The sequence below is a fragment of the Pterocles gutturalis genome, unplaced genomic scaffold (assembly GCF_000699245.1).
Source record: "Pterocles gutturalis isolate BGI_N339 unplaced genomic scaffold, ASM69924v1 scaffold18517, whole genome shotgun sequence".
Lineage (NCBI taxonomy): Eukaryota > Metazoa > Chordata > Aves > Pterocliformes > Pteroclidae > Pterocles > Pterocles gutturalis.
The window spans coordinates 13,804-32,849 of record NW_010113174.1 but is presented as its reverse complement, the minus strand read 5'-3'; the positions used below and the strand labels follow the sequence as shown (position 1 = coordinate 32,849).

At 49.2% G+C, this 19,046-nt stretch overlaps 1 protein-coding gene across 1 annotated transcript in view; it reads right to left on the bottom strand.

The window, feature by feature from the left end:
• The window catches only part of RNF213 (ring finger protein 213), a 45,969-nt gene that overhangs the window by 15,984 nt on the left and 10,939 nt on the right, over positions 1 to 19,046 (bottom strand). The window contains 23 exon segments of the mRNA XM_010074381.1: positions 277 to 458; positions 848 to 1,060; positions 1,420 to 1,574; positions 1,904 to 2,043; positions 2,486 to 2,674; positions 3,113 to 3,248; positions 3,410 to 3,557; positions 4,384 to 4,463; positions 5,153 to 5,275; positions 5,865 to 5,983; positions 6,273 to 6,368; positions 6,690 to 6,826; positions 7,369 to 10,962; positions 11,663 to 11,806; positions 12,197 to 12,390; positions 13,359 to 14,499; positions 14,935 to 15,096; positions 15,304 to 15,444; positions 15,998 to 16,215; positions 16,772 to 16,937; positions 17,238 to 17,845; positions 18,137 to 18,295; positions 18,540 to 18,713. Coding sequence (XP_010072683.1) covers positions 277 to 458; positions 848 to 1,060; positions 1,420 to 1,574; positions 1,904 to 2,043; positions 2,486 to 2,674; positions 3,113 to 3,248; positions 3,410 to 3,557; positions 4,384 to 4,463; positions 5,153 to 5,275; positions 5,865 to 5,983; positions 6,273 to 6,368; positions 6,690 to 6,826; positions 7,369 to 10,962; positions 11,663 to 11,806; positions 12,197 to 12,390; positions 13,359 to 14,499; positions 14,935 to 15,096; positions 15,304 to 15,444; positions 15,998 to 16,215; positions 16,772 to 16,937; positions 17,238 to 17,845; positions 18,137 to 18,295; positions 18,540 to 18,713 — 8,419 coding nt within the window.

Here is a 19,046-nt window from a genome sequence, read left to right as displayed (position 1 = left end):
CAGGAACCTAAGGAGAGTTTTAAATAACACCTGAACCCAGCTGGACTGCACTGGGTGATACCGCCAGATTCAGAAGGACAAGCTACATAAGATGAGGGGGAAAAAAAAGTCTGGTTCCAGATGCTTGGAATGTGATTGGGACTAGCAGGAACCTGGAGAAGTTTGGCAAGTCTTTGTCTGAGAAAAGCAGCACCAGAGCAGCTCTCAGCCTGTGCTAATATTCCGATTAATGGCAAGGCAAAAGGTCAAGATCACGAGCAGATCCGTGGTACATACTCGAGTTCTTTCAGCAGCTGGTGGCACCGACTCCCACTCCTCTGTACATCCTTCTCTTTACAAAGGAATTCAATGGGCATACGAAGATTTGCCACTTTCTGCAGCCAGATCTCCGGATGAGCTGTCTGCACTTGATTCTCCAGCTCTTCAGCACACACCATCGCAGCTAACACATCTAAAACCTAGATATACACGCAGGGATAAGTATAACACAGCAGTTGCATTTCAGAATTATTTATGAACCTCGGGCTCTCCATCTGGTTTGCTGCAGCACGTGTTCTACTGAATAACATTCTGCTTGAGTATCTTAAGCTCTGGAACTCTCCTGCTCATGGCTCAGATCATCAGCACATCCTATTAACTGATGCAAAGGCAGGGCAAACTGTTTTAAACCCCGCCAGTAACAACGATAACATAGCAGATTATTCCTGATACTGAGGATCCTGACTGAGCTTGTGCTTCCCACTTTACTGTTGCTGAAATCAAAAGGAGACTGAATGCTAGCTAAGTCAGTGAAGACAGAGCTCTCTGCTAGGGCTGAGGGTCACAAAATGCCTGGCAGTGACTCTACCATCTCGGGCTGTGGTGTTCTGTGTTCCTCCTGGTCGATAAGGTAGTCAACCACACGGGGGTGTACAGCCAGGATCCTAGAAAAGTTCTGCAGCCGGCTCTTGAACTGATCGTATCCAAGGTGAACCCAGGGCAAGGATGGCACCGTCTCCTCTCTTCTGAGAGATGTTGCCTTCCATTCATTTATGCAGGATAGGAACGCAATTTGCAGACACTGAAAGTTTAGGAAAAATGTTAAAATTAAAATTTAAAAAGAACTTTTATAATTCATTTTATACTGGAGATCTTGGAAAAATTATCTGAAAGAAGAGAATCAGTCCTTTACAAAGACAGCCTTAAATGATGTGTCAGTTTTTATAGGTGCTCCTGGGGAAGCCCTTTTCTGAGTAAGGTCTCAGCAATTTCAGCAGCCGTTCAGCGCCAAGTGCATCTGCTTTGTGGCTACCCTGCTATCAGCCTGTCTCAGAGGGGATTTTGTCTGAGAAGGCAAGATTGATACAGAAGGGCATGTTCACAGGCATCATGCTCTTCTTTCTATCCAAAGGGTTCCCAGCTCTTGCTCCAGACACTGACCTGCAGCTCCTCTAGGGAGGACACACCGATGGCCAAGACAATAAAGTCTGTGACATAGCACTGGAAGAGCATCTGCCTGTCTTCCTCAGCCAGAGCAGAGATAAATTTTCCCAGTGCAGTTTTCTGGAAGATATCCACAAACTTCTCAGCTTGGTCTGGAAAATGAGAACGCAGAGAAAAGCTGAATGTTAGGAGGCGGCTGGGTCTGGCACAGAGCGCTAACGAGGGATTTGGGGCCAGACCTTAGCCCAGGCACCAGCACTGTATTTATGGACTCTCACCTCGGCACTTCCACAGCATTTTGAATACAGGGGCACAGAATATGTGAGAAAGACTAACAGCAAGAAGCACAAAAAAAAGGCAGTTGCCTGGCTCATATGAGCGCAGAAGGATTCTGATCCAGGGTCCCAGTGGTGACAAACCAGAATTTACAGGGCAGATGGATGGAGATGCTCTGTGTCACCAGCTCAGTCCAGGCTCTCACCTTCAGTGTTTTGGATGTATTGAGCTTCCAGCCACATCTCATCCAAGTACTCCTTTATCCTCCAGCTGAAGGGCATCTCGTTCCCAGCATCAGCAGACACCATCATGTTGTTCTGCACCAGAATAATCTCTGTCTGAGAGCTGGGAGATTAAAAGGTCATTAATGCACTGGGCTTTTCCCTGGGAAACACAGAAGAGGCAGGAAGCTGCAGAAAGCAAGAAATTAGCCCTAGGAGGGGATGAGGGAAGGGGAAAGAACTGAAGGACTAATTAATACAGCTCCATCCTGCCAACTGTTTAGCATTAGGACACAGTCAGTGTTCCCTGGCAAAAGGGCTGCAATGGCTTCCAGGGCTGGGTAAGAAGAGTGAGCATGCCAAGAGCTAGAGAGCAAAGCCCAGGAGAACTGGGGAGAAGGTAGAAAGAACAGACTTCAAGAGTCACTGAGAACTGCCCTGCTGCCTTTGGCACAGCACACGGGAGCCACCAACCACGTTAATCTCCCGTGTGGATTTAAAGCCAGCGCGTGATGGGTCTCAGTGCCGCCAGCCAAGCCCTCCTGCTGCTCTCTCCAGTGGCTCACCTGTTCTTACCCACACCGTAAGGGACAGTCAGGAGTTTTGTATCACTGAAGATGAACATCCAGAGGTTTGTCACCCACTCAGCTGCCGGCCTGACCAACAGCTCCAGATTGCCATTTCTGTCTATGACAGCAATCAGGAGAGCCAGGAATGGAGTGATCACGTTCTGGACTCGCTTCCACAAGGTGTGCCTTTGGGGGCAGAGAGAGACCAAGAAACCCAGAGGGCAGGTGAGCAGCAATATCAGCAAATCAGGAGGTGGCTGTCCTGAAAAATTGCTGACATTTGCATGTGGGAAAGTCCTAATCCTCCCTTTAAGGGGAAAAAAACATCACCAGCTAAAAACCCTACACTCCTCTCACTCGTGGCTCGCCTGTAATCCCACTGTTCCTCTCAAAGCACTTGTGCACTGAAGCATTCCCGTCCCAGTACAGCCCACTCAGCTGTAGGTCACCCTCCCTCAGGAGCCAGGAGAGGACAGAACTGCCTTCAGAGAGTTTCCAACACAGCCTGGAGACTGACACTGCAAATATTCAGATTACTCAGAACTGCTGTCTCTGCTGCACCGTTGCCATCTGCAGACTTTTCTTGGAAGCCTGCAGGTTACAGGATACTGCTGCTGTCCTCACCTGAAGGTGCCTGCCTCCTGGAGAGCACTGAGGTTGGAAGCCTCCCGAAGCACCCAGTTCTTTGGGTAAAGAGAATTTTCTTCTTGCTTCTTCAAAAGGTTGGAGAGACGAGCCTTTGTTATCTTCAGGAAAGAGGCTGGAAAACAACAGGGAACCTGCATTTTCTCTCCTATTGGCATTGGATCCAAATCCAAATATCACACCGAGTACAGCATTTTACAAATGTTTCAATAATTAGCCAACTGGGAAAAAACCAGCCACCAGGGACACCACCTGCTGCAGCCAGGGAGCACATACCTTTCAAGTCATCATCTTTGGACAGAAGGCCAAGGAGAATCTTAATTCGCTTTGTGCTTCGACTCAGATCTTCATTTTGGTCCCGCAGCATCCCCACAGCACTTTGTACACAGGTCCTCAGGAGTACGGTGGTGTCCAGAATTTCACCCTTTCCAGGAACAGCGTGAAAACGAGTTCGTTACTCTTCAATTTTACACCTTTGCCCCTAACACATCCCTCTTAAAACAACTGTAGTGCTCTCTAGAAAGAGCCTGCACGCCTTGCATCCCATCTCCCAGTTTTCCTCTCATCGCAGGCTGCAAATTTAAGTTCTTCTTTTGCTACCAAGTACACAATGCAACTTCCATGGCCCTTTCAAATTGGCACACAACACAGCATTTGTAATAAGATTCCCGTAGAGGGGAAGACTCAGGCATTCAGGGAAAAAAGTGGAAATGCTAAACATGACTAGGAAAAATATTCCCTCCCTGGGAGATGCTTTGGCACCAGAGGGGCAAGAGCCACATGTAGCCACTCTCACACTGGACATCCTCCAGCTGATGTTGTCAGGGGAAGATGAGCCAGTCCCAACGTGGCTGCAGCACAGCAAAGTCCACAGCCAGCTCCAGCGTGGCTTCAAACACACACCGCAATCAGAGCACAGACAGCTGGAGCAGCAGGCCCAGAATCACAATTGTCAGCTTCAGGGTGCAGAAAGACAACAGAAGCTTTCAAATCTGCTTTTTAAAAATTAGGAGTAGGAAATGACTAAAGAATTCGTGGGTCCTCAGTATGGTTTACTTCTTTAGTGATGCTGATTTAGATTGGGCAGCAGGGGGAAAAATTTGTGTTTGTTCGTTAACACTCCTGATGCAAATAATATTCCTGATGGATGCCAAGGGAACGGGGATGCAAAAGGTGTGTTGCACCTACGGATGACAGAGCAGAGAGCCATACTGACACCTGAGAAGCAAACAAATGCATTCTGAACTGACCTCACAGTGCTCTGCTTCTGGCACTGGTGTTCCAACCTCCACCTCATTTTTCTCCTGTTCTTTGGTATCCACAGGCAGAGCTGCAACTAAGGTGTAGAATTTTTATGAGAAAGCAGCAGTATGCTTCTGCATCAGTCAGTAAGGGTTTATTCAGCAACTGCATCCCAGGGCAGCAGACTGAGTAGCTGAGATCCACCTCCCTAAACACAGCTACAGCGGCTGCCAAGCTTCACGTAGCAAGAACTGGAAGAACTATGACACTCAGAGCTAAAGCACTGAGCTCGAGCAGAACCCTGTAAGGCAGTGTGGTGAAAGGAAAAAGCGTGAGAAAAATGGAGGGGGGGGAAAAGAAGTCTTTTCTAACCTTCCTGCAGGTTTAGGTGACCAGATCTCTATTCACACAAGTGAGATATTCTCTGCAGTGGCTCCTGGCCAGCAGCCTCTGCCATGCAGTATCTCCTGCCTCCTGTGCTGAGACAGAGCGCTCAGGGTGCTGAGCAGTGCAAATACCACATTTTTGTCAGAAGAAAAAGGGAAAACTACCAAATGAACTTACTCAGTGACCCAAAGTTGCAGTAAAAAACAAAATACAAATACAAGTTGGTAGCCATGTTGTGATCCCCCACAAAAAACAACAGCTGAGCAGGGAAAATCAGGAGATATGCTGCACAAAGCAAAAGCTCCACTAGCACAAAGACTGGGACTGCATCCCCCTCTTCCCCACCAGCATACCAACACCACTGGCTGGCACAGCCAGCACACAGCTCACCTTTGGCCTTCCCTGAATCCTCACAGAATATCTGGCTGATGGTGAGGTTCTGCAGGGCAGTCATATCAGAGATCATCTCTTTGGATCTGCGGAGATCATCTATGTGCACTGACTGCCACAGTCCTAAAGGCAGAGCGACAAAAAAAAAAAAGATTTCATGCCTGCAGCACGCAATACTAGAAGAGCTTCCCAAGAATCATCTCGCAGTCCCTGTGGGCTAGCAGTTCACATTCAGAGTTCACATACTCTCACTTCTTGATGCGGAAGGAGAAAGCAGGAACTCACTGTGAACACTAACACACACTACCCTGCCGGGGCGTGCGCGCTGCTGGGGCTTTGAGGCTCCCAGAACCCATCACATGCAGCGGGAACCTCGCTGCCGAGAGCAGAGCACGTAAGCCCGCACTCAGGAGTCTCCTGGAGGACAATATGGCAACGCAGTCAGCACTGGGCGTTTGCTGCTCTCCAGCTGACTGGAAAGAGGACTCCTCTGTCCAGGGCAAGGCACGGTGCTCCCAGGGGAGACGGGGGCTCCGAGCTACGGACCCCCAGGAGCAGTCCCTGGGGGTAAGGGAAGCAGCTCTGACAACCCACAGGACACACCGATTGCAGATTTTAATCACTAAAGAGGAAGGTGAACAAGAGAAACGTTGCTCTGGTACGTTTGCATGAAGCCAGTGACCAGTGAGGAGTGACACAAGGCCAGACCCACCTCCATGGAATCCCACGTAGGACGTTCCTCCCTCCACTCGGGAAAGCTTCATAATAAAGTAAACGAAGACAGAGACTTCTCCCAGGTCCACCTTGTTGATCTCGTTAACTACAGTGTATCTACAACAAGGAAAAAATGCTGTTGACAGACCAAAGACAGACGAGCTCACAGCCACAAGTCCTTCCTCTGTAAGAGGAGTTTCTTCCCCCAAACAGCCACAAGCGATTTGCTTGGGTTATGAATCATTATGGGAAATACAAGGTGTGCTTCTAGACCAATTCCACTATAGAATAAACCAAGGATTACACATTTCTGATTCTGAAATCCCCAAAACAGCCCTAACAATGACGGGGCTGAGGAGTCACCAAGCAGAGCAGCCAGACGGGAACCACTTCACGCTTGACTTACTTGGCTGAGGCGATGAGCTGGGCGTTCTGAAAGCCGTCTTCAAAGTCTGTCTGAATAATAAGGACTTTATTTCCTGACGTAGCATCAAGGAAGTCTCTAAAGAGCAAAAGGGGATTTCAAAGAAGTCACTACATGTGAAAAGAAAACATTCAAGACTGTAGAAGTAGTCCCTCCACATCAGCCTTGGCTGCTGCAGGCAGGAGAGATTAGAGCACCCAGCCTAGAGCAACGATACCGCTTCAAAACCCATCCCAGCATGATGGAGCCCGTGCAGCCTGCCCTGAGCCAGCCCCCAGCTCAGCCCAGCCTGCCCTCCTGCCCCCCTTTGCTGGACGTGTCACTCCATGGGTGCTCCCCACGCACCTTCCACCCGGACAACAGCCCGCTCAGAGCGGGAGAACGCAAAACCAGACTCACCGGATGCTCTTCAGGAAGGAGTACTCTGTGTCAAACTGCTGCAGGAACAGGATTTGAGGCCTTTGGGCTGCTCCCTGCACTTCCCTCTGCAGGCAAGCTGCGTCCGCGCTGGTGAGGAGCCTCGAGAAGGTGGTGACCTGGGGGTGCCAGAGGGAGGTGTGTTCTCTGCTCGGGAGTGCAGGAGAGACCTACTCATCCATGCTCCTACATGCCACTAATGCTGCAGAGCCGGACTACACCTCAAAAAACCATTTATTTGCCCTGCCAGTGGCAAACAGTCAACATGGGCTGTTACACGAAGCCGGGACTGCTGCTGCAGCTGGACACAACTGCTCTCGGTGCTGCCAGAGGTGGCAGAGGGGCCAGCAGCCTGCTTTGCTGGCTGTGTTCACGGCAACAGAACTCCTTTCAAAGAGAGATGCATCAGCTGCCCAAACTCACTTAAAACCCCCGCTTGCCAGTGAGCATCAACTAGAGCTTCAGGCACAGCGGAGGTGTTAGATTCTTCAGGATGCAAGACCACACCTGCTGAAACAACCACCTCTGCACATCTGGGCACCAGGCAGCAAGGCTGTCACCGGGTTTACTGGGGTCTGGTCATAACACAGCCCAAGCAGTGCAAACCAAAACCCTCAGCGCAGGTCGGGAGGGCTTTGAGAGGACGCTGGGAGATACTCACCTCTGTGAAGACCGTCTGGTACCCAGACCCAGCACGGATGTGAGCTCGGAGGAAGTCTGCAAAAGACGTGTGCTGCTGCTGCTTGAAGTATATATCGGCCAGAGAACCTGCCATGAAGAAGCCCACGGGGCTGCCGAGGCGGATGACGGAGTCGGGGGTGGCGCAGTTCAGCAGCGCCAGCTGGGCTTCTTTCTTCACGCGGGACAGGAGCTCGCCGGGAGGACAGGCTGGTTTCAGCCTTTCCGTGGTCTGCAGGACCACCGAGGCGCAGGTGTTGGAGTGGTAGCCCACAAAGACGTCAGAAGGGCTGTACTTCTGCTTGCCGATGAAGTGCTCTTCTGCATTGGCTGCAGTGAAGTCCCTCACCCACTTCTTCAGCTCCTTCACCGTTTCTCTTTGCCCCTTGTCCAGCACAGTGCTGATATCCAGGTAGTGCTTTTCCAGCCTGTTGATCAGCGGGATGGGAAAGTGCTTATACACCACGTCCTTCTCCTCGATGACTATCAAACGGAACTTGGGGTGCACCCGGCACTTCACCCGGTGGGTGCCCAGCCCCAAGTCAACATACTTCTGGCCAGCGAGGTACACGTAGTATTGATTGAGGGCATCGTAGAGGCTTTCGTACAGGTTTTGCAGGTTGAGGAGTACAACCGTCTGGCCGGTTTCCATGCAGACCTTCACACGGTTGATGTTCCTGCATATCTGGGTGTACTCCTGGTCCTTAGGGAAACTGGAGCCAAAGATAATTTCTGGCTGTTGCCGGGCAGTAAAAAAAGTTTGCTGGAGGATCTGCAGTGCTGCGTAATTCTCAGTCAACACAAGCAGGTACCTGCAATCACCATCCTCACCACTGCTGTAAATGTTTTGTCGTACCAGCTCAATTCTACTGATATCACGAGCACGTATTTCTCCTTTTTCTGGTAACTGTGAGGTGAATATTTCCAAGGCATTGAGATTATCTTTGCCACCAAAGTTACGAAGAACAACTTCAGCTATGTCTTGAGGTGTCGGCTCACTTTTGGAGCTCTTAGCCAAGGCAAAAAACATCTTTATGAGGCTGTAGTAGTCACGCAGACCGAAGAACTCCCTGTCTTGGGCCTTGCAAATATTTTCATATGCATCTGCAAAGTGACAAAAATACTGTTCAATCTTCTGCAAAGCCCCTCGTGCTGAGCAACAAATCCCCCTCGCGCTTTCTATGAGCTCCTCTTTGCTGGGGTCACCACGTGAAACAAAGATGCCTCGATTCATTTTAGCAGGATCCAAAGCCCAGTTGGAAATCCCGATGAAGCCAACCTTTTTGTGAGGAAGAGGGACATCGTCTATACAGCCATCTTCCAAAAGAGGATGCAGAGTCTTCAAGGGCATTTTGGGAGAGTCTTCTGCCAGCCCAATCTCATCCAAAACCACCACAGAGACATACTCCTCCAAGTTCTTGCCTTCCTGGAATCGAGCACAGTGCTTGAAGGTGCCTATGATTCCCTCCGGAGTAGACAGAGGGCTGCACTGGAAAGACACCAGATGGATCTGCTTCAGGTCCTTGAACAAATCTGAGTGAGCTGCTTGGCCCTGCATAGCATCGGCCACAATGGTTTTCGCAAGGGATTTGGAGCTCCCAGGCTTCCCAACAAGGAAGAGAGGGATCTTCAGCTCAATGCAGATGACCATCATAAAGACATTTTCCTTCAAGGCCAAGTTTCTTGCTATGGTATCTCGGAGGTGCACACCACTCAGGAATAAGTCCTGCATCAGGGAGATTTCTTCCAAAATCTTTTTCTGGGCATCATAAGGTTTTGGAAGGACCTGGCTGATGGCACTCCTATATGCCTCCTTCTTTTCCAAGGACGCATGATAGCAGACCCCGACTGCCAGCACCAAGGACCAGATAATGTTGTTTCTCTCGACGGTGCTCTTTGGAGCTCTCTTCTCCGCAAGGTACTTCTCCAGTTCTCTCAGCAGCAGCTTACTGCGCTTGTGAAACCACTTGAAAACTTCCATGCAGCGTTCCACATCCCGCAGGCTGACAAAGCTGCACTCATCGTCCCTCTGCCGCATGTACTGCTGGGAAGCAAAAAGCACTTCTGTAATTACCTCTGCTTCAACCTGCTGCATCGGGACATGTTCTGCAACTCTCTGTACGATCTGCTGGATGTACATTTTCTCCGTTAAGTTGTTCAGCTGCCCAAAATCCCACACTAATGGGATCATGCTGGGTGGGAGCGCGTGGACGCGGTACACAAGCTGTCTCAGTGGAATGGATCCAAGCTTATCCCTCGTCTCATCTGCTTTGACGCGGTAGCCCAACCCAGCTAATTCCAAGCGTTGAATCATCTTTGGTGTGTGCTTACGATAAGGGTTGCAGGCTGCGATGATCTTCAAACCAGAGCAAGAGGCCAAAGGCTCGCCCTGTACCGTGTGGTCACACAGAACTTCTTTGATGCTGCTTACAGCCTCTGTGGTGTTGGCTTCATCGAAAAAGAGGACTGTGTCCAACCCGTGCTGCTCCTTATTGGTTTTAGCAAGGGCTTCTGCTTCTTCGATCCTGGCATAAATCATCTCCGCAGTAGTACCTCCGTGAACTTTTACGAGCTTCATATTCTCTACCTGTACATAGCTTCTGCGTAACTGGCACAGAAACCTTATGAGTCTGGTCTTCCCACAGCCTGTTTCTCCCATGATGACAACTGGGATGTTGCATCTGAATCGCATCTCGATAGCCAACATTTTCAGCACATTGTCTGTTGTGAGCTCGTACGTCTCATCAGGGTCCATTACCCAGGAGATTCCCAACACCATGCAAAGCCTCTCTAGCTTCTCATGACGAGGCAGCTGATCAAATGAAACATTGAAGGGAACTCTCTGGAGTAACAAGCCACTGTACAGCTCTGAAGTCATGACATTTTTCTTTATAATCTTCCCATTCAAAGGATTAATGGCATCAACACCGCACTCGCCATTGAGCCGAAAGTGGAAACCAATGAATGTCATGGACACACGATCTTCATTGAAAAACAAATAAGGATGAGGCTCAGACTCCCACTTCTTCCGAATGCGGAAAGGAAGAAGATCGTCTTCCGCGATGTTCTCCAGGTTGTAGGACTGCCTTCCTGAACTCTGATCAGAAATGTGGAGGGAGGGTGTTGCAAAATCTCTTGCCATTAAAATCATGAAGTTAACGACAAAGTTTTTGAAACCCCGCAAAGTGTCCTGGACAAAGTCAGGGTTGCAAAAGACAGAGGCTTCACAGTCTCTCAGCTGAACATTGAGAAACCACGTGAAGTTTCGGAGTTCTGACCAGGAGGGGTCTGCGATCCCGCAGTGCAGGAGGAACTGCTGCAGGCATGCTGCCGGGTTCCCTTCCACGGAGTGCGCTTTGTAACAGAACGTGTCCAGATTGTACCCCCGGTCAAATCTCTTCAGGTACTGGAAAGGTCTCTGGAAAGCCTCACTGCAAAATTCCTCCTCGTCCATTCCTGGGTCTGAAACATCCCCAGACAGCTTCCCAAGTGTCTCCATTTCTAGTACTTCCTTGGGAGACTTGCATGTTACTTTAGGGAACACATCAAAGAAATTATACTTCTGTCTCGCTGACATCTGGAGGAAAGGAAAATAAAATACATCATCACAAAGCTGTAGCCCTAACCTTCTTCAGTTTATTTAAGCTGTTCTTGCAGTATTTTGGCCTAAAATCACAGACCTGACTGAATAACAGCAGCTAGCCTACTCAGCCGTGGCACTTTGCCCCTGCACATCACTTTTCCCACTTAAAGGGCATCACAACAATTTATCCTATTTCCTCCTACAGTGCCCTTCCCGTGACATTGGTCCATTCTCAACTCCAGCCGCTTCTTAGTGCTACCTCAAAAAAAACTAAACCCAAAAGACTTTTGGTTTTTTTCCCTGTCACTTCTACGCTCTGTTCTTACAGCCACATATAACTATCCAAGTACTTTCAAACACACAATGTAACACCAGGAAGATTAGATTTTGCATTTTTATGTTTCCTATATTACAGTGGGGCCAGTGAGGCTTGGACTAACAGGCCTTCAGAAACTACCAGCCCAAGAAAGGCACAACAGGTGCCATTTACTGTCTAGTTTCAGTATCACTCTGTGCAACACCAGGGACAGCACTTTGCAATGGAGATGCACAGCACACCCTGATACCAACAGGGTATTCTTACGCTATGTTTACAGTTACAGTCTCTACAACTCACGTGCAGCTGTATACAAACGTGCAAAATGACTGAGAAATTCCAAGAAATGAAGAATTGCTGTGTACATACATGTCTTGCTGCTTTCTTTGGCACTGGTGATACCTCCAGGATTTCAATGATATACAGATGGCACTTCTGTCGCAGCCACATATTTCCGTTATTATCTGTCAGATACTGCAAAACCAACAGCTTGAACAGAAACTCTGGAATTCCACTCTGTACCTGTCACAAGAAAAGACACAAATGCATTTCCTCTTTATTCACTCATCATAACTTCACAGGATCATAGAACAGTGGAGGGGGGAGAGGATGTCTGGAGAGCACCTTGCCCAGCCCCTGCTCAGAGCAGGCTCAGCCAGAGCACGTTGCCCAAGACCACGTCCAGCCAGGTTTTAGTACCTCCAAGGCTAAAGACTCTACAGCTTCTCTGAGCAACCTGTTCCAGAGTTCAACCACCTTGATGGTAAAGCGTTATGTTACTTACTTACACAATGGTTGGAAAACACGTCCTAGGGAAATGGCTTACTAAGAAAGAAAAGCTTTAAAGAAACAACATCTGCAAGGATCCACACAACTTCTAGGACAAGGCATCTGTGGGAGGGATGCACTTACTGAAGAGGTGATATCCAAATGGAATATCATGGGCTTTGTCTGGAGTTTTCTCTTCAGAAAAGGCAGAAGAGATTTTACCACTTTATCTTCATCCACTTGTGGTTCAATTAGCCTGATGGTTTTCAGCAGTTTTGTACAGTCAGGCTGCTCTTCTTGCAGTCTCTCGTGTAGCCTCTTCACATACAGAGATTTCCCTGTTATCATAAAAAACACCCGAAGAATTAAAGCCATCAATATCGAGTCCATCATATCAAGGTCATTTGTTACTGAAACTCTTCTGGATTTTCTCACTAATCCCCGGAAAATAACGTAGCACACTTTTCCTTTTCAGCCCAACCTTTCCCTTGGGCTGGTACTGTACCAGAGCCCAAGAGCAGCTGGTGTAAGGAAAAAGCCAGGTCAGATGCTGCTGCTATGTGCACGCACTAGAGGTGCTTCAGACTCACAGTTTACACAAGACACACGCACAGCTGCACAGCCAAAGCACTCGCTGGACTACCAGTGTCTAACAGGTGGCAACAGCTAACGAAGGGGGTAAGAACACAGCTGACACAGCAACTCTTGCCCAGTATTTTTGCAGCGATTCACAGCTCTGATGTCAGGGATAGCATATTTGTGTTTAACAGCCCTTGACAGATGCTCCCCTCATGACTAATCACTTTTGAAGCCTGTGTAAAGCTTTGGGTTCCACAGTTTAACTAAACACTGTTTGAAGAACTGCCTTCTTCTGTTTGCTTTTCAGCCTGACACCTAGTTTCACTTCATGCCCTCTAGCTTTTTGCGTGAAGAGACAGCCAACAATCATTTCCTAGGCAAGAAAAACAGACAGGCTTTACAACCCTTGTCTCACCCCACATACGCTTTCCTGCAGGCATATTTTAACCTCAGGTTAGATTCATCTTATCCAGCACGAGCCATCTAGTCACGTTAATTATGTGTCAGTAGAGAGACAGGTGTCAGATTAGGGAGATGAACCATCCCCAGAGATGCCTGTCTCAGGACAAGATGAGCTGTCCTTACAGCTCTCACCTCCCTCCCCTGACTGGAGTCCGAATCATCCTTTTTGACTAGATGCCTGCGACTTGGGCAGAAATCCTGGCGAGGTGAACCCCGCTCTGTTTTTCAACACTCAGCAGACCCCACTTGGCACGCGACATCTTACCCATGCCGGCTCTTTTGGAGGACACGATCCCAACACACATATTGTCCTTGAAGACAGAAGCAGCTGCGCCCGAAGGCTGAGCGACGCGGTAGTGGTGCTGGAGGTAGCGCTGGATTTCAGCAAGTGGCCTCTGGGGTATCATGTGCACTTTGTACTGGCTGAAGACGGAGGGGATGTAGCTGTGCTCCCTCTCGCAGTTGCACAGAATGACGAGGCGATAGGCGCTGTTGTAGTGCTGCAGGTGCTGGAACAGCTCCTCTGCTCGGCAGCTGACATCGTAACTCAGCTCGTCTGCGTACAGCATGGTGTAAATCTTCTCTCCTCCGCTGCAGGGAATGAGGCACCTCCTGAGGAAGAGCCCCACTTGCTCAGCAGTGGTCTGAGGAGTGCACAGGAGAACTTCGTCAAAAGTGGGAAGGGGTTGGTGGGGGCTGTTCATGTAAATAGCCAGAGCAGAGGTGAGCACCTCAGAGCGAGGGCATGTGATGAGGTTGGGCTGACCAACAGACAGGAGATCCCGGGGGAAGTCTCGTGTGACATGCTCTCTCTCCCCGCTGGCCAGGTTCTTCAGCCACGTACCAAGCGTATCGATATCCAGGCAGCTGGGAAGGAAGGAGCCCATGTTGCTCATGTAACACTCCCAGATGCACTCCAGCTGTGTAGTGAGATCCTTCTCCCCATCCAGCATCACTTGGAAGTCAGAAACAGCCTCCCTTGAGCTGGGAGGCACGTCGCTCCCAGAGGCTTTGAGGACATCCTCCGCGCTGCAGTTGTGTTTTAGGAACGAAAGCATCATCAGGGCATCCTGGCTGGGCGTCCCCTGCCCCAGCTCTGTGCACAAATAGACCAGCTGCTCAGCAGTGTAGTAGTTCAGGTAGAAATGCCGGAGTCTTTTTTCATACATGAAGCTTTTCCAACTCTCCAGGAAGCTCTCCATTGTCTTGCAGAGGCCTGGGAGCACGGCTGCCATATCTCCTTGCCCTTCCAGCACTGGGATCAGTCCCAAAGAGAAGTCTATAAGAACACACGATTCCTTTTGGGGTGAACAGTACACATGGGCAAGCCAGGAGCGGAAGAGCATGTTTCCAGCTGAATAAAGGTCTATAAAGGCCTGTGCCAGTCTTTGGACATTGGAAAAGGTCTGTGTGAGGATAGAGAGATAACAAAACTAAGCTGATTTACCAAGACAAGTCCCAGTCATGAAACCACAGGAAAGAGTTTCAGCGAAAATAAAGACTTTGGTCCCAAGGCCTTGTGCAATAACAAGGGACTCTGTGGCTTTTTAACAGCAGTATCCCCAGAAAGCCAGTACAGAATCCTCAGCTTGCTACAAAAGCAGAGCAACCCTCACAGCCAGGAGCATCCCCAGCGCAGCCAGAGACTGATGGTACCAGCCCACTGTCCAGCCTCCAGCTTAGTTCCACCTTAAGGGGGAACCAAAGCAGCAGGAACATCCATCTGCCTCCTACCATTCATCCCCAGCAACTCAGTGGTAAACCAGTCTTCAAAGCTGATATTCAAGGCAAAATCCAACCCCAGTCTCAAGATCAGTAACCCATTGGGCTTGAAATCTAACCTCAGAGAACTTCTCCACCTCCAAGCCTTGCTCTCCCTTTGCCGACATGAGCATCAGTTTGTTCTGCAGCTCACGGAGCTCTGCCAGAGAGTATTTCCATGACGCCTTGTTATCCCCAGAGCTCCCGGGGAGGGTGAAGCACAGGACACTGTCCAAAGAAACCTGCCAGAGAAGAAGTCGTTAGTGCTGCGGTGCACTGCAGCTCTGCTCCTGAGATAACGTTATGCCCAGCGAGGGGAGCACTGAGGAGGCAGCAGCCCCCAAAAGGAACTGTGCAGAGCGGGAGGAAAGCTACAGCACCTTTCTGGCAGTCACCGACATACCAGCGGTGTTGTCTGCAGGAGGGGAGGGAGAGCCAGGCAGCCTCACCTTTTGGCCATCAGCTGGTGCTCTCAGAACGTATATTCCTCTGCTGTTGATGGCAGCTGCCAGGGACAGTGACGACAGCTCCACAGACCCATGGCTCTCCTTCACTGTCTTCAGCCACTCCAAGTGCTGAGCTGAAGCACGCTGTGGGAAGAGAAGACACAGCACCGCCCTCATCGCTCTGAGCTGGCACTTCTTTACAGGATTACATCTGTCTTCAGGACAAACAGCTTGGGCTGGCATAAGAGTTTCAGGATGGGGAAGGAAGAAGGGACTGGCTATGGGCCACAGCCCCATCTTTCTGCACAGCTGTTCTTTACCAGCACCATGGGAGGCTGAACAGAGCCCACAGTGCTTCAACGCCTCTTGCGATTGAAACACGCCCTGCTGCAAAGAATGAAACAGCTCCCAGCCACCTCTTCTGCATCCTCATTTAAACTCCTGCAAGAACGAGGCCACACCGTGTTACACTTGAGAGCCTCAGCAGCAGTGCTCTGGAGAAATCTGTGCTATACCAGTTACAGTTGCTGCAGTGAATTTTTGTGCCAGAGAAACATATTTTTTTTTTTCCAATAACAAGAGCTGCTGTGATGTCCCCACACCAGTGCAGTATGCCCTGTGCAGTCAATCTTCCTGACACTCTTGGAAGGCAGAAACGCAAGAGGATGCAGAGGGGACCTGCTCCAGCAGAACTCACCAGTTTCTTGGGAAGATTCTCATCACTGTCCAGGGCTCGCCACAGCTTCTTCAAGCAGCCCATGAAGTCCTCAAACCCTGACTCCTGCCTGAGCTCGTAGAGCAGGGAAGAGTAGCCGTGCACAGCATCGTGGAAACACGCCACACGGCCCACATCCATGTCATTCTCCCCAGCAGAGATGGATGCCAGGTCTACAAATACCTTCAGCTCATTCATATCTTCAAGGAGATAAACACATGAATGAACAAGAAATGAGGCAGCTTTAATGCAATTCCACATCACCACCTTTTACAGAAAACGCAGAACAAATGCCTTGAACAGCAGCTCCTGTGCAACTTCCCCCCCCCACCAGCAACTTTACGATTCGTCCGCATTAACGACATCCTTGGCCCTGGCTTTTCTCCACGTTGCCCCAAACAGCAGATTGCCACCAGGACGGAAGCAGTACAAACCGTGTGTGCCTCTGTGCAGGCAGGACAACTGAGCTGGCAGACACACAACTATCAGACCGCTGCCATCCTGTTGAATGGATGGCCTCTGCTCTCTTAAATAACCGGTCTGAACTGAACGGTAGCAGGTATTGCAGCCCTTCAGCCCGAGCCCAGCTATCAGGCAGGGTAGCTACCATGTGCTGCATGAGACTACAGTGGCATGAGCATGTTTAAAGCGACTATTTCATAGCACGCTCCACACCAAAATCCATTCCTTCTGCACCCCCCAGACCAGCATCCCTTCTAGTACTATCTGCCCAATTCCTGGGCAAGCAGCACACACCTTTCAGTGCTTCTCTGACCCAGCAGACAAACTCCTTCTGGTGGGCCAGCTCCCTCAGACACCCACGACGGGTCACAGTGATCCCCTGCAGCAGTGTCTTGGCACGCATGAGCTCCAGGCTGATGGAATCCAGCTTTTGTGTCTTGTATGATTCAAGCTTTTCTGTCTACAAAGCAAGTGGTGCAAACAAACATTCAGTCTGGAAATGGGAAACACAACCCTTTCTCCAGCAGGGAAATGAAAGTCCTCTGCAAAGCCACGCCCCAAACAGAAGAATACAATCTCTCTTTTAAGAAAGATTTCACAAAGGCATTTTGTTTGAACACTTAATTTTTATCTCAAATAAGCATTTGAGGGCAGGGAATGGCTCTTGACAGAGTGGGACAGACTTGCGGGAAGGTTCAGATTTACCCAAGCTGTCTAGCCAACACCCTGACAGTACGGAGCCGAAGAAGTGGATACCTACTATGTCCAACAAGTTTTGCAGGATACTGAAGTCACCATGGAGGTTTAAACTCTCTTTGACATTGGCAATGATCCTTGCAGCATCAAGAGTTAAATGCATTTCATGGTATTGCTGGATCTGCTGAACTCGCTGGTCAACCCAGCCTCTGTCTTCCCCAGGTCTAAGTTCACATATGGTATTTAGTTCAGGTTTGATATCTTCAGGTTGATTTATGAATTCCTGAAAAATTGTATCAACTGCAGAAAGTGTGAGATTTCCAGATCTGAGATCATCATACAACCTCTCATAGCTCGCAAAACAAGGAGAGATTAGACTGTTGAAAACATCCTTAAGGTCCAATACAGGAACATCGTCCTCCTCCGACTCTTCCAAACTTTCCAACAGCTCTACACTTTCCCACTCCTCTGCTTCCTTCCGTGCTGCTTCCTCCCAAAACTGCTGGAAGATCAGGCTATCCTTAAAAGAATGCATTTTCTGGGCAAATTCTTTCAGCTCTGGGCTCAAGCTGTAGTAGGTCCATAGAGGTCTCTCTTTCACATTCACAACTGTATTTAGTCTTTTTGAGCAAAGATCCTCCAAGTATTGAGATTCCAGTTCACCTACATCCACTTTAAAACAGAAAGATAGGTCAGAGACAGATCACAAGTCTAGCCTGTGTCCAGCTTACTTCATCTAATCCACCAAAATGCAAAATGCTCCTGGGCGTGTAGAACCCTACAAGTATCATTGGATGCATAAGCACTCGTTTGATCCCTCAAATGCTCTAGGTTTACTTCTCCCACCCCTCCTCATTCTTGCTGTAGTTTAGAATCAAACCTGTTTACAAACCCAGTCATTTTCAAAGAACATTATGTTTGCTGGAGTTGTCACTTTCCAATTGCCCCCCCCCCAAACACTACCTTTCACAGATGCCTGCACCTTCCTACACATGCTCAGAAAGGTTCCTATTGCTTTTTTCTCTTTTCTGACAAGTGTCACTTCTTCTTGCCTCCTCTGGAGCAATTCTTTCAGTTCTCTCTGGAGTAGTTCTCTCTCTTCACGTAACAGTTGCTGATGCTCTGAAAGGAAACTCATCTGTAGTCACAAGGCAGACACGTCTCACCCCCTGCACCCACAACTCAGGTTTGGATTTGCAGAGTCACAAACACCACAAACTGGAGCTGGGAGCTCCAGATAAAGGACAGACAAGGGCAGCACTGCTAACTGGTGAAGCACCTAATTAGCACCACTGATCACTGGGGCAGGTTAACAGAGTGGGCCATCGAGCCCTGCAGCAAGGCCACCTGTGAATGGTGCCCTTACTTATCTCCCAGATACAGATGAACTGATTCTCATGCTGGAAAATCTCTTCCAGATGTTTCACACGGATACGCCCTTCCTGGATGTCATCGGCGACACTCGTGAACACAGAGTCTGCGGTGGCCATTACGTTCTTTGCTTCATCTGTAAGTTTTTCCAGGAGCTGTGTGTTTATTCCTGTTCCAGAAACAAACCGTGTAAAACCCAGATCAGCCCTGCTTCACAAGAACTAGGCACAACCAGTAACTGTTCAGTGTCATGATACAGAGTCCTTCCATTTCCCATCCAAATCCCTGCCCAAAAGCCCGTGAACTCGTCACACCTCCCTCCAACCCCTCATGGTTTTCTGAGCAGAAGCAGCCAGGATGTCAGGAGAGCGATTCAGAAACCTGCCCATGGAGAGCCCACGCCCAAAACCTGGCGAGGAAACACAGGCCATTTTGATCCATGCACATGACATACATTTCTGCATTTTTGTCTCAATCACTTATTAGAATTCTACAAATCCAC